At 37.6% G+C, this 20,846-nt stretch overlaps 1 protein-coding gene across 3 annotated transcripts in view; it reads left to right on the top strand.

Annotated features, from left to right (window-relative positions):
- The first annotated feature begins 322 nt into the window (after positions 1 to 322).
- The window catches only part of LOC131240172 (calreticulin-3-like), a 41,622-nt gene continuing 21,098 nt past the window's right edge, over positions 323 to 20,846 (top strand). For 2 of the 3 annotated variants that reach the window (XM_058238255.1, XM_058238257.1), the window contains exons 1-3: positions 323 to 480; positions 8,266 to 8,373; positions 10,494 to 10,713. In XM_058238255.1, the coding sequence (XP_058094238.1) occupies positions 363 to 480; positions 8,266 to 8,373; positions 10,494 to 10,713 (446 nt within the window). In that variant the 5' untranslated portion in view covers positions 323 to 362. The remainder of the gene's footprint in view (positions 481 to 8,265; positions 8,374 to 10,493; positions 10,714 to 20,846) is intronic. The other variant, XM_058238256.1, reaches the window with a different exon arrangement.

The following is a 20,846-nucleotide window of genomic DNA, read 5'->3' as shown; positions in this document are numbered from 1 at the left end:
GAACGGTTTACTACCACTCAGACAAACCGTAGGAATAAAATATCATCCTGATAGAAATCTTCCATGGCCCTATAAAGTTTCCGACGATGGGCGTTCAATTGCTTCTGTTTCTTATGGTTGTGGCCCACGTGAGTTTTGGATCTATTTGATTTTTAAAATCACGCACTATCCTGGTATTGCAAAACTGATGAACGGAATGGATTTATCGCGGGAATCTATGTGTATCCGGCACAGGCCATCCGCGTGCGTAGCTTGAGTCCCTTGTGTTGTGTACTGTCCTTTTGTAATTAGATGCATATCCGGGGGCATTTACGTAAACTTGTGTTCTATAAACTCTCCCACTTCCGTATGTTTTGCGCCCGATGATGGCGGAGATGATCCCACCTCTCCACCTTCTGCTGCTGCTATTTCTAACTTTCCATTTTTCATCCTCGATCGAGTACGCTGCATCGGAAATCATCTTCGAAGAGAGATTCGACGGTTAGTAATCATCACATCTTACTTTAGATTTCTATCTTTTTTCTAATTACGATTTTACCCCCGTATCAATTTCTGCGTTTTCTTCTTCATCTACTCTCTATCTCCTTGGCTTTGTTGGTGCACACGTGTGCGAATCTGGGACGCTCATCAAGCGGGCCACTCCCACCAGTGACGGCCCTGGCCAAAAATCAAGCTGGATTTGAGTAAAGGCAATCGTAAGAAACGTTGACCAGTCGTCCACATTAACTGATCATATCAGCGGTTCAGATTATCCGCGCGGCATGATTATTGGTCCACGGGCCATCCGTGGGGCGGTCTGAACGGCTGAGCGGGCACACGTGTGACACGTGTGCAATGGGACCTGGAGCAAGGGGAGCGATACTAGTTTTAAGCTGACTTGCGACCTATTATAGAGTTTTCAGTTCGTGTAAGTGGGCCCGTTGTTCATTGATCCTGACCATCGGTTGGGCCCTGACGCGGATGGATCATGCGACAAAGATTCTCAGCAGGGACAATCCTAACCTTTCAATTGGTATGCTGCAAATAGACGGCTGAGAAGGGATATACAGCAATGGTTCACGTTTGATTGAAAAGGGGCTCTAGATTGGTGGCTAGGATCTTCCAGTTTGGGTGATTTTTGGAAAATGGTCCATACAGGGGAGATCCTAGCAAACCAACGGTCTGGATCATTGAATCAATGGGCCCCACTTGCACAAAATGAAAACCTGAGTATACTGACTTGAGGTAGAGGAGGCATGCACAGTGGAATTATATGATCTTCAACTGAGGAAATGCAGTCTCCTCTGGGTTTTCAGTTTGTATTTGTGGGTGGGTTCTATGGGTCTGTGATCTAAATTGGTTGATATTGGGGGAGATGCATAGGAAATGGATCATGTCTCAAAGCTCTCCAGTACTAGGAAGATCCTAGCCATCTCTTCTTTGATTGTTTTGCAGTTGAACCTGGATCTTTGCTCAATTTCTTTATTAGCCATCGATTTGCAGCCCATCTGTCAAAGGGTTATGATTGCGCCATCACAGATGTTTTGGTCATGGTCCATCCGCTGTAGGGACTACGGAAAATAAAAATAAAAATCAATGGTTTGCATCACCAAACCATGGGCCTGTTTGTTTCACCATTTACCATGGTGATATAAAAGAAATGGGCAATGATTACAAATTACTTTCTCATGACAACATTTGCATTTGAGAGCAGATTCCCGTGTTTGGTTTATCGGCTGTAAAACCGTAATGATGGCATTTTTACATTAATGTTGAAATTTGGATTTGAGATTTTGAAAGTAATGCCTATGAAAAAGTGCAATGATTACAAATTCCTTTATTAGTCTACTAAATACATTTGCATTTGACTGACAATTCCCGTGTTTGGTTTGACGGTGGTAAAATTGTAATGATGATGTATTTTCTTTGCATTACTAGGGTAATTGGTGAAACAAACAAGCCCTAAGCATATATGATCTCTTTGCACTTTATTATCAAAAGAGAAAAGAAGAACCATAGGATTCTAATTTAGAACATATGGTACCCATGGTTTGGTGATCCTGCACATTCGATATGATGGTCATAGACGCTATTGTGGATGGGGATGCCTCAATGCATCCCCGAGAACGGAAGATCCTAACCGTTTGATTGATGGACTGAAAAGAAAAAAAAATCATTGATGGTCCACATTCAATAGAAAAAGGTCAAACATTGAAGGTTGAAGATCTTTTATTTTAAGTGATTTTTGGGCATCTTCATATTGGTGGGGCCCAATAGACCAATGGTCTGGCTCATTGAACGATTGGCCACATGTGTTCCGAATTGGTAGTCCCAATTCAAAATGTACATTTGCTAAGGCTCAATACAGTATATAGAAGCCTAAAAAGGAAGGAAAATGGGTGTATTATCAACTGAGGAGGTGTAAATGGAGCCTCCCTTTTCCTTGATATATTTGTTCGTTCTCTGCAGATTCCATCTAGGAAGCAGTAACTTCTGCATTGTATGATGTTTTCTAGTTATTTTTCCAACTTTAGTGGGCATTTTTGGTAGGATGGATTTTAGCTGCATAAATGCATTTTCCCTCCCATTCCAGTGAGTGACTGTTCTTAGATGATTACTTGTAGTAAATTTGATTTATTTCTTTGAGAAGTGGTCATTTCTATTCCTTTTTTATTTTACCCAAAACATTCAGTTGAGTTGTTTGAACTCAAAGGTCTGACTTTTTACGAGAGACTTTTACTTAGACGACATTTTACCAAAGAATTTTACTCAGTCACTAAATCTAGGACTTCTGGGGAAGTGTGCGAACCTAATTTCATGCCTCTATTAGAAACCTTTAACAACAGTCCATGCATTGAATGATGTCATTTGGCGTTTTAGAATTTATTCATTGTTGCTGAAACTTTGTTTTGCTGTTTCATTGGAAGTTTTGTTGTCCATTACCTTGGAAGTGAAAACAAAGACAAATATTTTATGAACAACATCAAGTTGTTCTAGCAGATTTCCTGGTTAGCTCTCCTCCATTAAATTGGCAGCCTCTTACATGTCTTTAATGATGATGGTATATCCCCATAGAACTCCTATCCTCCTCAGCACCTAGCGCATCCTTTAGCACTCTATTGTATCCTTCTCTAGGTATTTTGTAACGGTGGGGCTATGGTTTTGAAAATCAGTTACGATATGACCATATAATTCACCCCCATAATGTGATAAGGGGGTGAACTGCTCTTCTTTTTTTCTTTTCTTTTTTTAATTTTTTTAATTTTTTAATTTTTTTAAAGGGGCCATCTCGGCTGATACATACGGTTGCTGAGTTGATATGACCATAAAGGCCACCTTTCACCCAAAAAAAAAAAAAAAAACTTCTCATGAGTTTTTTCACTTGTTTCTTCATTTCCATCATGGAGGAAGCTTAAAAACTCATATTTATACTAGCTTTAAAATTCAGAGAATAGACTGACATAAGCTATTCAATAACGGTAATGGTGGTTGTAACGGGCATCATCGTTGCCATTACAATACAGGCCGTAATGCCCTTTCTTTCTTTCTTTCTTCTTCTTCATCTTCTTTTTTGAAAAAAGAAACCGGATTGGCTCTGTAACAGCCCCATGATGCGTAACGGTGGTCACTTCCTCTTCTTCTTCTTCTTCTTTTTTTGAGAATGGCACAATGGTGGCCACTATTACTATTAATGTTATCGTTTCTAGATGCATCGACTGACACACTGTTTAATACATGTTACAAAAAATGATAGATTTGATGTTTTACAAATTTTTTTTGTTCTATTTTCTTGGTAACTTTCAATTTATTATTTATTATTTATTATTTATTATTTTATTTTATTTTTTATTATTATTATTTTTATTGGGGGGGTGGTGTATTTTTCAATCTGGGTCTGGTATATTGTCTCGTTTATGGCCTTGTCGATTTGTCCCCTGATACTGATGTACAAAACCTTGGCCCTTAGCCCAATGTTGATGCTCTATTAGAATTTCTAGCAAGAATTCAACTATTAGATAATGTTTTATTATATTTCAGAATATATATATATATATATATATATATATATATATATATATATATATATATATATATATATATATATATATATATATATATATTTGCTGAATTTGGACCGTTGTTTCATTGAATGTTACATGTTTCATATTTAGGTCCATTTGATAAAAAAGATACTTTAAACTCACCATAAAGATAGTGCCTCCAAAATTTTAAGGCAAACACTATAGCTGTAAGCTCTAAATCGTGAGTGGGATAATTATGCTCATGAGGTTTCAACTGCCTTGATGCAAATGCTATTGCTTTACCCCTTTGCATCAGCACACATTCTAACCCTTGATAAGATGCATCAATATATACCAGAAATCGTTCCCCTTCGGTCGGTAATGAAAGTACTGGGGCTTCCATTAATCGCTTCTTCAATTTGGAGAAAGCTTGCTCAAAATATTCATTTCATTTAAGAGAGGTGCCCTTCATGGTCAAGTTAGTCAATGGTCTTGCTATCTTAGATAATCTCTCAATGAATGTTCTGTAATAACCAACTAATTCGAGAAAACTACGCACTTCTATCACATTGGTGGGCTGCTCCCAATTTGACACTGCCTCGATTCTCGATGGGTCTACCGGCACTCATTTTTCCCCAAAAACTTTACTCTATTCTTCCAAAAGTCACATAGCCTTGTGGAATTGAGTATCTATTTGTGCATTAATAATAATATATTAATTTTAGCTCACGTGCTTGGAATGTAACAAATTTTTTTTTTTTTTCTACGGTGGGAACCAATCCCATCGTTCTCTTTCGGGTGGCCTACCTAAGTTTTTGATCGGCCTCATTTTTGGGCCCATGTCCTTATATGTCTAGGCCAAGCTGATGGACGGCGTGGATTTATAACAACATCTCAGTGGGACCCACCCACCACATTAAAAATAAAGGGAGGAAAAAATTATGCTTTTAAAATTTGATCGGACCATCGACAGAGACAAATCACAAAGACAATCCTGTCCAGATCTTCATTAGGCCACATAGAAATCTAGATGGCATTAACTCCAAGTGCTTTTAAAATTGCTTCTTACTTGAGACCACACCTTTGGAAAAGCCCAACATCTACCTCTGTAATCATCACCCCTTCCTTAGTGATTCCCACCAGGCTCCATTGTAACACCAACCAAGAGTTTTATATCATGCTTGAATGCGCCCTTAATTGAATCCCCTAAATGTGACTTAATCGCCTTTGCCCACCCTACTCCTGATTTTTCATGGTGTCTAAACTCAGCACCGGGAACTGCTATAGTTGGTGGTGAGGGATCCTTTTTGTTTTGCACCACTACATCATGAAAATATAATTTAGCCTTTTACTTAATTCCCTCTTGTTGTTTGGAGGGTCTCAAGAATTGTTTCCTCATTGATTCCCTCAATGTTGTTATTTCTTGCTTCCTCCGCTGTCCTGATTTTCTTAAGGTTATTCATAACCTTTGTGCCATACTTAGCCCTCTGCACTACAATCTTCCATCTCGAGAACAATTTTCCATTCAATATCTTCACTACCCTGTCCACTTCCTCATTCTGCTCCATTCCGACAAACGCAAATCCCCTAGTATGGTTGGTCTATAATTTTAATTGATCCAGCCCTGGCATGTGTAGGCTTGGACCCGCGTAGATTCCCCTTGTTGAGTGCTTGACCTTATGTGGGATGTGGAATTTTGTGCGATTGTTTCTGAACTAGTATGATCTAAAGCCTGGAATCTCGCATATCATGTTTAAATTTTCATATCCTGCATCATTTTCCCCTTTTGAGTTCCCCCACATTATTTCACCACCTTATTCTTGGGCAACTTTTACACTTGCCTCGTCCTTTCCATCTCTTAATGTACACATCTAAGATCACCAACCAATGTTGCATAGTCTAGGCCTCTAGGGTTCACCTCGTATAACTTAACAGTCCGCATTGTGACAACATTGTCCGTCTATTCAACAAAAAATCCATTTGTAATATATGGTCCACTCCTAAGAGCCCATCTCTCCTTTTTTTTTAAAAAAAACATTCTTTATTGCCAAGTTATATGCCATTGGCTGCTCTGGTGACTTATTTTCTTTCTTGAAACCCATTCCCTCCATGTCCCCTCTCATGCTGGGCATTGTCCCTCACATCTAGTTTGTCTCCATCTATGAATAGAATACCCTTTCCCAGCCTGGCAATCCTTGCATTATGTCACATGTGTAGGGGCTAATGGAGGAACAACACCATTTTTGCTCTAATTTTACTAATGAGAAGCTTGTACATGGTAGAAGAGTGTAGTGAAATCTAGAATATACTAAGTCATGTAGTGTTGTAGAGAATTCTAGAGTACTTTACAATAGCAGAGTTTGGTAGAGATCTCTGGAAGGGTACCAAAGTTCTCTGGTCAGTTTTGGTAGCCAGTCTTGTGTTGAAGAGTCTAGAAAGTGTCTAGTGTTATTGGCATTTGGATGAATGCCATGTGGTCCCATCCAAGCCATTAATGTGAAGACTAAAGGATTCATCAACCAATAAATAAATAAATAAATAAACTTTAAAGACTAAAGAGTCTAGCAGAGAGTTCCTAGTTTATAAAGGGGAGTCTGCCTCTTTCATCTGGTACCCACTCCTCAGAGTTGTAATCGTCTCTACTTAATGCAATATAAGCTTTCCTATTCTCATTTGTGTTCTCTTGCATTCTAAGTTCTTGGGACTTGCGTTCTAGTATTTGGTGGTGCAATAGGTTGACTTTAGTAGTGTTAGGTTGTTGTATGAGTGCCACACGAGTGGGAGTTCTGGGGAGTTAGCAAGTCCATGACAATTAGCTCTACTTTTTATTATTATTCTAAATGCATTACCATAGCTCATGTCTATCTAAAACAAATTTCTGAAGATGCTTTACATGCTAGACAAGAAATGCTATCCTAAGCACACGTCTACGTGCACACCTCTACTGTGACACATACTAATTTCAAACATGAATGCGCAATCCTAGCCATCTATCTTGCAAGCCCCAATTGTTTATGTGCCGAGGCCCCAAAAATTAAGACAACCAACTCATTAGGTGGGCCAAATGCGTGCATTGATTCTAGACTCTCTTTTTTGTTTTTTTTTGAAAGATTGCATTGATTCTAGACTATTGGCCAAATTTTTAACCATTCATTTCTTTTCCATAAACATGTGGCCTACCTGATGACAGACTGACCTGATTTTGTGCCAGGGCACATTCCCAGTGAGTGCTCATCAGATGAATGTCTTGGATCTCGCACACACTCCAGGTTGATATTTGCTTGCATGTACTTATATGCTTGTGGGAATAAGGTCCATTTGCTTTCACCTGGAATGGGAATGGAATCAAATGTGTCATCGTTAGGGGTCAAATGTGCTCCAACATCTTAGTGATGCGGGTTGGCGTGTCCCAGAAAATGTGCATGGAGGATCAGTAATCTCTCCTCTCTGCAAGATGCAACTCAAAACAAGACTGGAATGATAATGAGTCTCACTCTTTATCTTTCCGTTCTCAGTGTGGGTGGAGTACAAATGCTCCCACCGCGTTTGGTGGACATTCTAGATAGGCTTTTAGCATTTCTCTGTGTTACAATAGCTTCGATTACCATTCTATGAATAAGAATGTGGAAATTTAAGAACAAGATAAATACCTAAGGTCTAAGGGTCTATTGGGTAATCAAAGATAAATATATCTTAGTATTCAATAACTGTCTAATGGGCTGTAATGATTTACAGCCACTTTAGTTGCAACTCTGTTGTCTTGCTCTAAAACACTGCATTTCTTTCAGTGACTTGAAAAAAAAAAACTTTTTTCCTGAATTTTTAGCACTGTTGTTTTAACATGTGGGATGGCAAACAATCGTCTATTATTGCTGTAATTGTTACAGCCTGAAAAACAGATTTCACATACTAAGTTATTTTGATCTTCCAATGCCAAATAGATCCCAAGTGAATATATGAGTGATGGTTGTACTCCATTCCATTGCATTGCCACTTGTAACCATGATTTTTTTTGAAAACTGCCACTTGTATCAATGATTGTCAATATTATTCAATAATCGTCTTTCTTAATCTCATAGCTGTTTCTCTGTAATAATCCGGTGCATAATCATTGTCTTTCTTAATCTCGTAGCTGTTTCTCTCTAATAATCTGGTGCATCTGTTACCTTTATTTTTTCTGCCATGCTGATTTTCAATCACCGTTAAACTTTATCTTTGAACAGATCTGATTTTTCTTTTTTGTTTTAATGTACCTGTGCTAAAGATGGTTGGGAGAGCCGTTGGGTTAAGTCAGACTGGAAAAGGAGCGAAGGGAAAGCCGGATCATTTAAGCACACTGCAGGAAAATGGGCTGGTGCTCCAGATGATAAAGGTGATCAGATGACGAAAGTTTTGTTTTCTTTTTACATTAAGCTGAGAAATAAATTATTCTGTGCCAGAATTGGAGCCTAAAACAGGCATGTCGCCATTTCCAAAATACAAAGCCAAGGAGGCTGGATACCCTCTTCAAAGTTGGACAACAGTAGAATCTCCACCTTAGGGTTGTCTTCTCATGCACAAGTCTATTCGTGTTGCAAACCATCAGTTTAATCAAGAGGAAATTACAAAATTTGATGTTACCTATTATTCATAATGAGGCAAATACCCCTCAGATTCCAGTTCTATTCCTTTCAAGTCCAACTTGATTGTGGCATAACTGCAATTTGGAGCCCATTGCCTCAATACAAATGCGCGCACACACATGAAATGTATCACATGGGGTCGACTTCACTTGAGTGTCTGGTGGATTGGAGCTATGTGTGGCCCATGTGATGTTTTTATGACATCCAACCCGTTCATCAGATGTGCCCCTGATTCCAAGGGAGGCCTTTGATTGGGCTGGCGCCCACATGAGTGTGGGAAATGGCTGGCATATAAACAACAAGGTGGAGTCCACATGGTCGAAAGTGGGTTTCCCTCTCAACTGTTCCCTGTGGTGTGTGCCGGCCACCCAAGTCATGGATGGGCTTGATTTATCAGTCTCAGGGGCCAACGTGGTAGACCACAACTTTTAGCAGATTGTAGGTCATGCTCACATCGGTTGGGCACCATAGAGCTTGACTCCACAAAGACTTTGGTGGAGTTGACTCCATGTGATCATTTTCCTTTAAGGGATGTTTGGATGGGAGTAAATGGAGGTAAATAGGGGGAATTAGGAGAAAAATGGACGTAAATGGTATTTAAGGTGTGTTTGGATGGAAGTAAATGCATGGAAATGAAATGGAATAGGAGTAAATGGGCATGTAAATGAAATCCTCTCTCCGAGAGAGGATTTGGAAGTAAATGGTGTGATATGCCTTTTTGAGCTCCCTTGGAGAGTTGCACGAGTAAAAAAAGGTGGCGTTATGCACATGTCCACCATACGCATGGCATGCTAATGATACTTTGAAACAATTCAATTACTGCCCACATCACTAAAATCACACTAATAGAATGATCCAAACCGTCCAAATGTTAACCATCTAAATGGCTAGTTAAAAGTTTTGGCAAGTTGCTTGTTTGTGATCCTTATGTTTGTGGCCCACCTGAGGCTCAATTTTTTTTAATTTTTTTTTCATTTTTGGCGAAGTATATATTTTAATGGGCATAATACAATCATTTTGTTAACTATCATATATGTACACTAATTTGAGATATTAAAGCTGATTTGGGGTATGATATATATTCCTGTGAATATATTGAAAATTTGTAATGCATTCCAATTCCTCGCATATTTCAAATGCATTTCATTTACTGGATCCAAACAAAACTGAGTAAGCCATTTACACTCAATTCCTTCACCTCCAATTCCATTTCCTATTTACCTCCATTTACAGGTTCCCAATCGAGTTATATAAACACAAATACTTTCATAAGGTACACTGTAAATGGTCTTGCTAATCGCTATGCAATCCCTAACCCCCAAAATCTATTCTGTTAAATTTTGCATGCTAGAATGAATGAAACATCAAATGGTGACATTTGGTAATTGCTAACACCATCCTTTTAATAAGACTAAACTAATGGAAATGGTGACATGTTTCGAGAATCATGAAAGCAAATCAAACTCGCATGTTACACATTGGAACTGGATACCCTTTTCTTTTATTTGACCTGAACTTTTGAAAACGGGAAGTTGAATCCTCATTTCACATTCCTTATGATATTAGTATATGTATCTGGACATAGTGGCTTACTTTATGTGATTAATCGTAATGCTGTTGATTCAACAGCTCTAAGTTGTTTGTTCAGTACAGCTTGTTTTTCGCCTGATACGTATAAATAAAAAGGGTGCACTGGTTTAATAGTTCACATCATGGGAAGTACACCTGTTTCAGTATTTTATATGTTTTGTAAATGCTGTGTTTTTTTTTTGCTGGTGTTAGTGTTAAGGAATGAGACACTGGTTTCATGAATGATTGGTTGGTCCATTGGTTGTCTCGAAAATGAATTTGGTCACTAAGCTGATTGTAGAACATGCTTCTTGCTGGGGGAGTGCAGGTATCCAAACATATCCTGATGCCAGGCATTTTGCCATAACTGCAAAGATACCAGAGTTCAGTAACAAGAACAGAACTCTGGTAGTCCAGTATTCTATAAAATTCGAGCAGGACATTGAATGTGGAGGTGGTTACATAAAGCTTCTGTCTGGTTATGTTAATCAGAAGAAATTTGGCGGCGATACTCCCTACAGGTTCGTTAGGTCATTTTCAAATTTGTCAGGGCGTGTTTGGTTTTCCAATTACAACGGTAAATGGCTGAAAATGGGTAATACTTCTGTAATTGTATGGTGAAATCACCTACATTTGATTGCAATGATGAGTTTGCTACCATTGTTTGTTTCGTCCAGAAATCACTGTAAAAATGGTAGTTTTATACCTCAAAAAAAAGAGAGTAATGATTACAATTTCCTTCATCTGTTTCCTTCACAATTGTATTTGAATCTCAATTTATGAGCTACAATTCTTGTTTAAGCAAACACCTTGAAATGTTAATGATGGCTCATTTACTTCGCAGTACACAAGAAATTGGAAAACCAAACACCCCCTTGTATTCTTCTTGTGTTGCATGAGCTATTGAAACAACTTCTTTTAGTTAGGTTAGAACATTTGACCAGCTTGTTTTGGCTTTAGCTTAGAACATAATTTTGGTTATAAACAAGTTCGTTCCAGATATAGCAGAAATTCACATTTGACACTATCTAAATGGCGCTTACTAAGGGGTCGTTTGGATGCCTGTAAAACTGTTAAGTGGTAAACTCTTTACATTTATTAGTGTTTGGATGGGGTAAAAAGGCTGTAAAGTGTTTACAACTTGTGAAGCGTTTAAAGCTTTTGCTCCTATAGAAAAAGGAGAGATTCAGATTACAAATAAAGAGTTTACATACTTAGGCGGGGCATGATGTTTAATACACATGCACCCTTGCGTGTGGTTCCCATTATGATGGGCGCATGACATCCAATTCGTCCTTCATCAGTGTCTGTCCCCTGATGTAAGCCTCTTTCCCCAAAAAAATCAGGCTGTTTGAAAATCAGGTGACCCCCATCGTGGGGAACAATTTGGATTAGGATGCCCGATAATAAAAACTTTCCAAATGTTTTGTGGGGCCTGTTGTGGTGGGCGCAATGCAATACATCCAATATGTCCATCATGTGCGTTGAATCTAGCTCAACCCAATGGCACATCGAATAGCAAGCCCTTTTATGTAATTTGAAGATTTTGGAGGGATTTACCTCTCTATGCTATTCCTAGTGTGAATATCCACCTTTTACTTCGTAAACACTCTCCAAGTTAGCCAAATATAGAAAATTGTTTACCTATAAACACTTTACCATTTAAACATGACAGAATGTAAAAAAGTTTACTTGAAACTCTTTGTAAGTATAAAGTTTTTACATGACGAAGGCATCCGAGCACCTACACAAGTTTATCGGAGGAGGTGAGCTGAGGCCCTAACCCAATTTCATTATGGTTAGATGATCATTACATGGGGCCTAGTGGACCCAATTCAAGTTCCTAGCCATGTTAAAGACCCCATATGCATGTTTGTGCATCTTTGAAGACCCTACACTGGGAAGATGCATGTGGGCTGCTTATTTGGAACCGATTAATACATCTTTGGACTGTTTGGACGCCTCTCAGCCTGACTTGGACCACATCTGGACATTACAAATGTTAGACCATGCTGTTGGATATCTTGGACACATCAGTTTGGTGATCACGTGTGGACGTACTTGTTGCACGTTGGAGATCATCCTTGTGCCATGTGGCACGTCTTTATTTCTGCTTTATTTTTCAGTTTTATTTTAGGTTATTAGAGATTTATGTTCTGATATTGACCGTTAATAGATTCGGATGGTGAAGAATAGTTCTAGACTTAGAGTTTGCTTAAGTTTTCTTATATATACTTGTTCGAGACTTGAGACTAGAGATGATGGACATATTGAATGAAATTTCTCTACATTGCATCTTTTGAGCAAGAAAACTTTCTGTGAATGGAATTTGGTATGAAGCCATTGGAGTGATTCCAAGTTATCTTTCTTATTCCTATTAATGTATTTCTTTATTCTCTCTCTCAAACCCTCTTTTTTTCCATTGAATATTTTTCTTCTTCTCTTTCGAACCCTAACTCCATTGTCAACCCAACTCATCACTGACCAAACCGACCCAACCCAACCACACTGCCCGTCCGACTATGCGGACATGCCTGTACACTGCACGGACCTGTTCGTATAGCCGAACGGCCTCTCCCTTAGTGATCATTTCTCTTCTTCTCTATTTTATAAAATCCTAGCCTTTTATAAAACCCAAAATTTCTAATTTCTTGATTTTCAAACCCAAAACCAAATCCATTCAAACCCTAGCAAAGCGCAAGTGAATCCTTGAATCTATAATGAATACTATGCTAGATGGAAGTTCTACCTTCTATTGGGCCATGTCCGATCAATAGCCTTAAGGATCTATTTTGCGTGATTGTGATGTGGTATCGAGCTTTAGCTTAATTGAATATTTGATTTATCTAAATTTGATGTAGATTGGTTTTATTTTATGCTTTGATTTACTCTAGTAATCTGTTAATTAATTTATTTGCATCATCCTAGTTTAGGCCATCCATCCTGCATCATCCTAGTTTAGGCCATCCATCCTGCATCATTACAACTTGAAAATTTAGAAGTATCCTAATGACCCCTTAGGTTTTGAAGCAGCATTTTGTTTAAAAAGTGTGGAAACCCCATTATGCATTGAGTGGAGTGGAGAAAGTCCGTCACATTGACCTGCATTTTGGTGGGGTCTTATCAAAAGAAGAAGAAGAAGAAGAAGTCTGTCACACGACATGAAGTGGCAAGAGGATTCAAATGTACAAGTGGCTGAATGTTAGAATTTGTAATTTTGAAAAACAAATGAACTTAATGAATCAATTCTCGGAAAGGAGGAACGCTGCACCTGAATCACCTATTTGGAAGAGTGTATCTGAGAACTAAGTGATGATAGATTTTTTGTTGTGTTGAGGTGCGAACTTGATTTTTTTCTTTGATATAGCTCATGCTTCTGGGTAGATTCTTCCAGTGCAGTAGGTTTTTAGTGTGTTATCCCGAGGATATAGTTGCGTAGAGCATGCATAATCTACATCCGCCCAACACTAATCTCCATCAAACACTATTTTCTATATGCCAAAATACAAAAAACCAGTTCAAGATGATATGATTTTTTGTTAGATTGAGGTGAGAAGCAGGTTGCTTGCTTTGATATAGTTCGTGCACTTGTGTAGATTCTTCCAATGCAGAAATTCCCAATGTGTTATCCCTACGATACATTCGTGTAAAGCATGCATAATCTGCAGATTGGCCAACACCAATCTCCAACAAACATACTTTTTGTATGCCCAGAATGTAAAAAACCAGTTTAAGAAGACAAAAGGAGAGGGTTTTTTTTTTTCTTTCGATGGAGAAAACCCCAACATGAAGCCTCGTATAAGTGTTCTCCCACTTTCTGTTTGTTACTGAATAGTCATCCATTGGGAGCACCCATAAACCAAGAGACTTCTTGCTCAATGGAAATGATCTCGAGAGGTTAGCCATGTCCAACATATATATAACATTCCAAAATACCTAATAAATCAATGATTAAGTGAAATTACTTTTGGCAAAACCAAGCATTGCACATGTGAAGGAGTGGACCTTCCAAGCCTATCGGGCTAGGATTTGCACCCATCTACATTGTAGCATTGTGCACATGCGCTTGGTTAACTGATTTTTCCATTGGCTCGGCTCCCAAACTGGGCTCATGTGCATGTAGGGTTAAGATACTAGTTTTGGTACTTTTCAAAAACAAAAGGAGGTGGAATGGTGTATTAGATTTCTTTACTTTTTGTAAACTTTCCATGTGAGACAATTTTCCCCAAGGTTCAAACCACAAATAAGATGCTAGTTTTGGTACTTCTCAAAAACAAAAGGAGGTGGAATGGTGTATAATAGTTTTCTTGTAAACTTCCCATGTGAGACAATTTTCCCACAAGGCACAAACAACAAATAAGGCTTTTTAAGTTTTTTTTTTTCCAAACCATGTGAAAACTTACCAACGCTTGTATTGTTTTGAAATACACCAACAATCTGTGACTAATTTATATTTTGAGCAAACTAGCATTGATGGCGGTGATGAATCATCTTAAACCTCACTTAGGGGCATGTTTGGATTGGGGGCATTTGGATGTGTGATTTTTTTTTTTTTTGCATTTGGGTTTGCTGGACATTAGAATACCAGGATATTCAAATGCCTAATGGGCATCTTTATACTCCAAAATTAGGGAATCACAATGCAAAAAGAAAAAGGATTTTCACTTGACCATATGCTTAATGTGTATGGTGGACGCAGAATCTATTGACCATCCTTCCATCCATATTCCTTCACCGGCAAAGTTTGGGATTATTTCCTTCTCTGCTTCCTTTTTTTTTTTTTTTTTTTTTTTGGGTAATGCCGAACTGCTACCCGTGGAGGGGTTGTTGGCAAGTCTTGGAAAACAGTTTGGCGGCTTGTTATTATGGGGATTTTCTCATTCATATGGAATGACTGCAGCAGTCTGCATTTCCAAAGCAGGAACTCTTCAGTTGAGAGGGTCATTAACTCTGTCAAATGCGCTGTTTTGGTGTGGGCTCCTTATGTAAAGACAGCTCAGTTTGTTGATCTTTTTTTCTTGTTCTAGCCTTCAAGCTATTCTTTTCCCAACTTCTTCGGGCTTTTTAAATAAATTTTCAGTTACCTCTCAAGATGGGGGGGGGGGGGGGGGACCATGCTAGATGGTCTAGATCAATGGTCAACTGTTTATATTATGATTAATAAGGGCCTGTTTGATTTTCCAAATCGCATGTAAATGCCTTGGGAATTAGTAATTATTACTCCACCTGTTTGAAAATGCACTTGCATTTCTGTTTCGAAAACCGAGTAAAAAAGTCTGGTTAAAATTTTTGGGCCCCACCATGATATATATGATATATCTGCGCCGTCCATCTGTTTTATCGTAACATTTTGAGGCATGAGCCAAAAAATTAGGCTGATCCAACACTCAAGTGGCCCACACTAAAGGAAACTGTGGCACCAATACATTTTTAATGGTAGATGTTCGATTCCCTAAATCTTGTGGTGTGGTCCACTTGAGCTTTCTATCAGCCTCATTTTTTTGGTCAAGCTCTAAATTCGGCTGGCACAACAGATGGAAGGTGTGGATAAGACACAGACATCACGGTGGGCCCCACATATATTTGGTAGTGTCCTCGGTTTTAGATATTAAAAAGGTTAGTATCAAATCAAGCATCGATAAAAATGCTGTGATTACCCAGTGAAATAATTATTACCCATTTGTAGTGTATTTACCAAAGGTTTGGGAAATCAAACACACCCTAAAAGTTGTCCATTTGCCTAACCATGAATGGACCGTTACTGTCATATGAGAAAGTGATTATTTTATAGTGATGGGCAATCAAGAATGGAACACATGATGGGTGGTCTAGTTCAATGATTGAACCATTTGTTGTATGATTAATATGGACCCTACATTTCCCTAAGCATTGAATGGACGATTATGATTACTCGACATGTGTGAGTTTTTAGAGGGATGGGCAATCAAGGGTGGGATCCACATAATGGATGTTCTAGATCAATGATTGGATCGTTTTTAGGATGATCAATATGGACCGTCCATTTCCATACCATAGGACAGATGGTTAGGATCATCCAACCAGTGAATTTTCTATAGTGATGTGCAATCAAGGGTGGGGTCCACATGGTAGATGGTCTAGATCAATGATCATACCATTTATAGTATGATCAATATGGATTGTCCCTTTAACTGTTGGACAACTAGGAGCATCAATGAAAGTGATTCATATAGTGATGGGCGATTGAGGGTGGGACTCACATGATGGATGGTCAAGATCAAGGATTGGACGATTTTGTAGTGTAATTAAAACCACCTGCAATTTTGTGACTTATAATTGCTCTAAATGCAAGTATTTAAAGTTATGGGAATCACAATTGCAGACAGTCAAGTCTATCCAAACACAAGGATGATAATTCCCTTTAAGTACAGTCATAGTTCTGAATGATGGTATCGGCTGCCGTATCGGCCCCATGGAAAAATGATACGATATGGCGTCGTGTATTGGAATCGGGGCCGTATCAGCCTATATCGGCCTGTATATAGATTTGTGATCAGATTAAAAAATATATATATGGAATTTTCGTAATTTTCATTATATTTAATAAATTTTATTTTTTTTCCAATCAGTTGCAGATCTGATCGAAAATGGTTCCCCTCTCCAGATCTGAGATCAGATTAAAAAAAAAAAACTGGAATTTCCAGAAATTTCAACGGATTTTATAACTTATATATATATATATATATATATATATATATATATATATATATATTCTGATTAGATCTTCTGTAGATCTGATCGGAAATGTTTCCCCTCTCCAAATCTGAGATTGGATTTTTTTTTTTTTTTTAAATGCGATTTTCGAAATTTTCAAAAAAATCGGGTGTAAATGCTAAAAAAAAACCCAATAAATGATCAAAAGATCTTCAAATCTGGTAGTTTTTGGTATTTTGGTAGATCTAGGCATATAATAAACATTAATATGGATTTCAACAAGGATCAATAGAAAAAATAGATTTTTTTTTTCAAAAATACGTTTTTTCCAATTTTTTCAAAACCGGCCCCATACTGTTTCGATCCTTCAAATTGGCTTAAATTCAATGTTTTGATCCTCCAAGTAGCTGTTTATGGCGCTGAAAATTCCTATAGGTTGATGTATTTGAAAGCTTGGAGGAGAAATGAGGGAGAGATCGAAAAGGGGGAAAAAGGGGATACGGTACAGGCCAACCGATACCGATATGGCCGATACAGGCCCGTATCGCGTATCGTATCAAGCGAATACAGATATGATACATCCGTATCGGCCAATACGATACCAATATTTGGCTATATGAGTACAATATTCTAGTATTCTATGATGTTTTTATTGAGATATTGAGGTCATCCATATACCCCCAATACAAATGAGCTATTAGTGAAACATGTTCAAAAAACTTGTATATCTCATTCCACTATGGATTTAGAATTGATTACTTTAAGAACAATAGATGAGGATGTCGAGTGGATTAAAAAACTCTATTAATGGACATACCCTTTTGGGTGCAACCAATAACACCTATATATATCCATTCACTATAATGGTTTGGTTGCCATAGGAAGAGCTAATAACAAATATTATTATGAAAACACTAGATATGTAACAAGATGAGGGGAAGTAGACTTAGATTGTTTAGTCATGTGCAACGGAGATCAAGAACTGTGCTAGTCAGAAGGAGTGAGTTTATACAAGTTAAAGGCTCTAAAAGGGCAAGGGGAAGGCCGAAAAGGACGTGAGTGGAGGTAGTAAGTAAATGCTTGATGACCTATGGTCTAACTGAAGTTATGGTTAGAGTGGAATGGCGGAAAAGGATTCATGCAGCCAACCCTCAACTACTTGGGATAAGGCTTAGGTGGTGATGGTGATCACGAAAAATCCAGATAAATCTGTTTGAAGCATGGTTGTGTGAGATAACTTCTGAAAAGTGGTGTAATGCCTCTATCCTTTATAAGGTCCAATGAGAACACAATGGACCTTTTAACCAAAGGACTAGCTAGGGAAAAGGTAGAAAAATTAAGCCATAGGAATTGGAGATCTCAATAACCAGGTTCGATGGGTAAAATATGTTTTTATGTAATTCCTGGTTGAAACGCACTTGTATCTAGGAGAAATTATTGTCCGAGTCTCTCTTTATAGTGTATAATGTAACTCTTTATAACTGATATATAGGAGAAATTATTGTATGAGTCCCTCTTTATGGTGTATAATGCAACTCTTTATAACTGATCAAGGTTGTGTAATCCCTTACTGAGTTTTTAATATTTAATCTGAGGCAGTAATATTATAGAGGCGCCCTTGAACTCACTTATATGAGTGTTGAATGGGTTGATTTGTATGAGAATTGGACTAATTCCCTAGTGTGCTCATGAACCATAATATTGAACATGGTCAACATGTGCAGCACTGGACACCTTGAAGACTTTCTACTGTCTCGTTTGTGGTTTATGCTAAATAAAATTAGTTGAAGACTTGGTTGTGGGTGATTGCGTGTATCCGTAGGGATTAGTCTCACTTCAAAAAAGAGGTGGGGACACCCTGTGTCTTCAAAAAAAATAAAAATAAAATAAAAATTAGTTGAAGACTTAGTTCACTTTCTTCTACATCAAGAAAGTTTCATAACATGATGCTAAAGATAATTCATCTCTATGATCAGCTCTTCGATATTCCCATAATATTCCTTTTGGTATTATTTTGAAGGTGAGGGATTGTTGTTGTATTTCAAAATAATACAAGTAGTTGTGAATTTTCATGTGATTTGAACAAACAACTATAAAAGCCTTATTTATGCTTTTCCTTATGGGGAAGTTTAGTCCCTCATGGAAATTTTATGAAAAGTGGAGAATGCTTGTAAATTATTTTGCATATATTTGCTTTTGGGAGATCTCGATGCCCATGCTAGTGGGAAAATCTATTAACTAGGCACATTTACAAAATACTTGCATGTAAGGGGGTGCAAATCCTGGCCCGGTAGGCTTAATTGGGTACTTTGCATGTATGAAGCTTCATTTTTGCAAAATTTATTTTGCTTAATTATTTTTAATTAATCATTACTAATTAAATATTTTGGAACATTATTTATCCATTGGATGTGGTCCATTTCTCATTTTAAGACTGGTTCCATGTGTGAGACGCATTTTTTTAGTACAAGGATGCATCCCAATTGGGTATGTGACTGTTCAGTAAAGGAAAGTGGGATAACACTTATTTAGAGAGGGCTCTTTTTAGGTTCTCTACTTAGAAAAATCCTCTTTCTCATTCCGTCTTCTTGAAAAATGCTTTACCTCCCTTTATGCTTTTTAATGCTTCGGGCATCTAGAGAAGTGTCTCGTGGGAATTGGTGTTGTGCACTATGCAATTTGTGCATGTTGTTGATGTTTTTATGCTAGGAAACTGTATCTTGATGTTAGTATGCTGAGAACTTACTGCACCCGTAAAATCTACCGAGGGGCGCAAATTATCTCAAAAGCAACTTAGTTTGCTCCTCAGCTTGGCAGGAACTCATGTTGTCACTGTATTCTTGGGTACACTCTTCCAAATAGGTGATTCATGTGCATCATTCCTCTTTTCTGAGAACTGATATATTTATTCATTCGTTTCCTTCAATGACAATTTCCTACATTGAATTGAGAAAAATAACCATTTTGGCAGGTAATCATATTGCTCAATTTAAATAGAGTGACCTTCAAAATTACCCTTATCATTTAATTGAGATTTGTTTTGCTCAATGAAAACGATAGGTTTTTATGCAAATTAACTACAAACTATATCGATTTAGACACAAGATATAAATGACTAAAGTTGTGGATGTGAATGATAGAAGTAATGAAGTCATCCTAGCAAGCATTTATTCTTATTGTTAGCTCATTCAATCATACCAATGGGGCAAGCCATGGTGCAAAAATCACGTTGGTTGGAAGAACCTAACCATTTGATCAATTGCATGAAAATAGGCAGTTAAGATCTAGCAGAGGAAGAAAATAGTTCCAATTATCATCTTGAAACATTTATTCAGTAGGTCCTACCCAATGTTTTAAATAGTGGAGCGTGTTGCTTAGTGTTTAGCCCTCTGTAGCGTGTAGCGTAAGTAACGCAAGCTACACCTACAAGATACTTATATTTTTAAATTTTAAAATCGGAAAACTATGGTAAATGGTAAAAAAAAATAAATTTAAATGCCTAAAAGATGATTCATCTTTTCAATGCAAACAAGTTATTGATTATCATTTATCAAAAACCAATTCACATATATAAAGTTATAAACCAATTTAATTCAAACAAGTTATTAATTATCATTTATCAAAAACCAATTCACATATATAAGTTATAAACCAAATGAAATCATTAGCACATCAACAACTTTCGAAGCAAATCACTTTAATTGATAATGTCTAATTGAAACCACAAGTCACAAGTATGAAAAGAAATTAAAATCCCACAAGTTAAGAGTATCAAGTACAAACAAAATATTGTTATCATTTATATGAAAAACATAGTGTGCGCTACGTATGCCACGTGTACACTACATACACTTCAACCCCTGTAGTACGTTATAGGGGATTTACGCCATGTAGCGTTGTAGCTACGCTATGCTACAGACACTACTGCTGCACTAGGGGCACTATTCAAAACACTGGTCCT

Source organism: Magnolia sinica, chromosome 3 (assembly GCF_029962835.1).
Source record: "Magnolia sinica isolate HGM2019 chromosome 3, MsV1, whole genome shotgun sequence".
NCBI lineage: Eukaryota > Viridiplantae > Streptophyta > Magnoliopsida > Magnoliales > Magnoliaceae > Magnolia > Magnolia sinica.
This window is presented reverse-complemented; position numbering and strand designations above follow the sequence as displayed.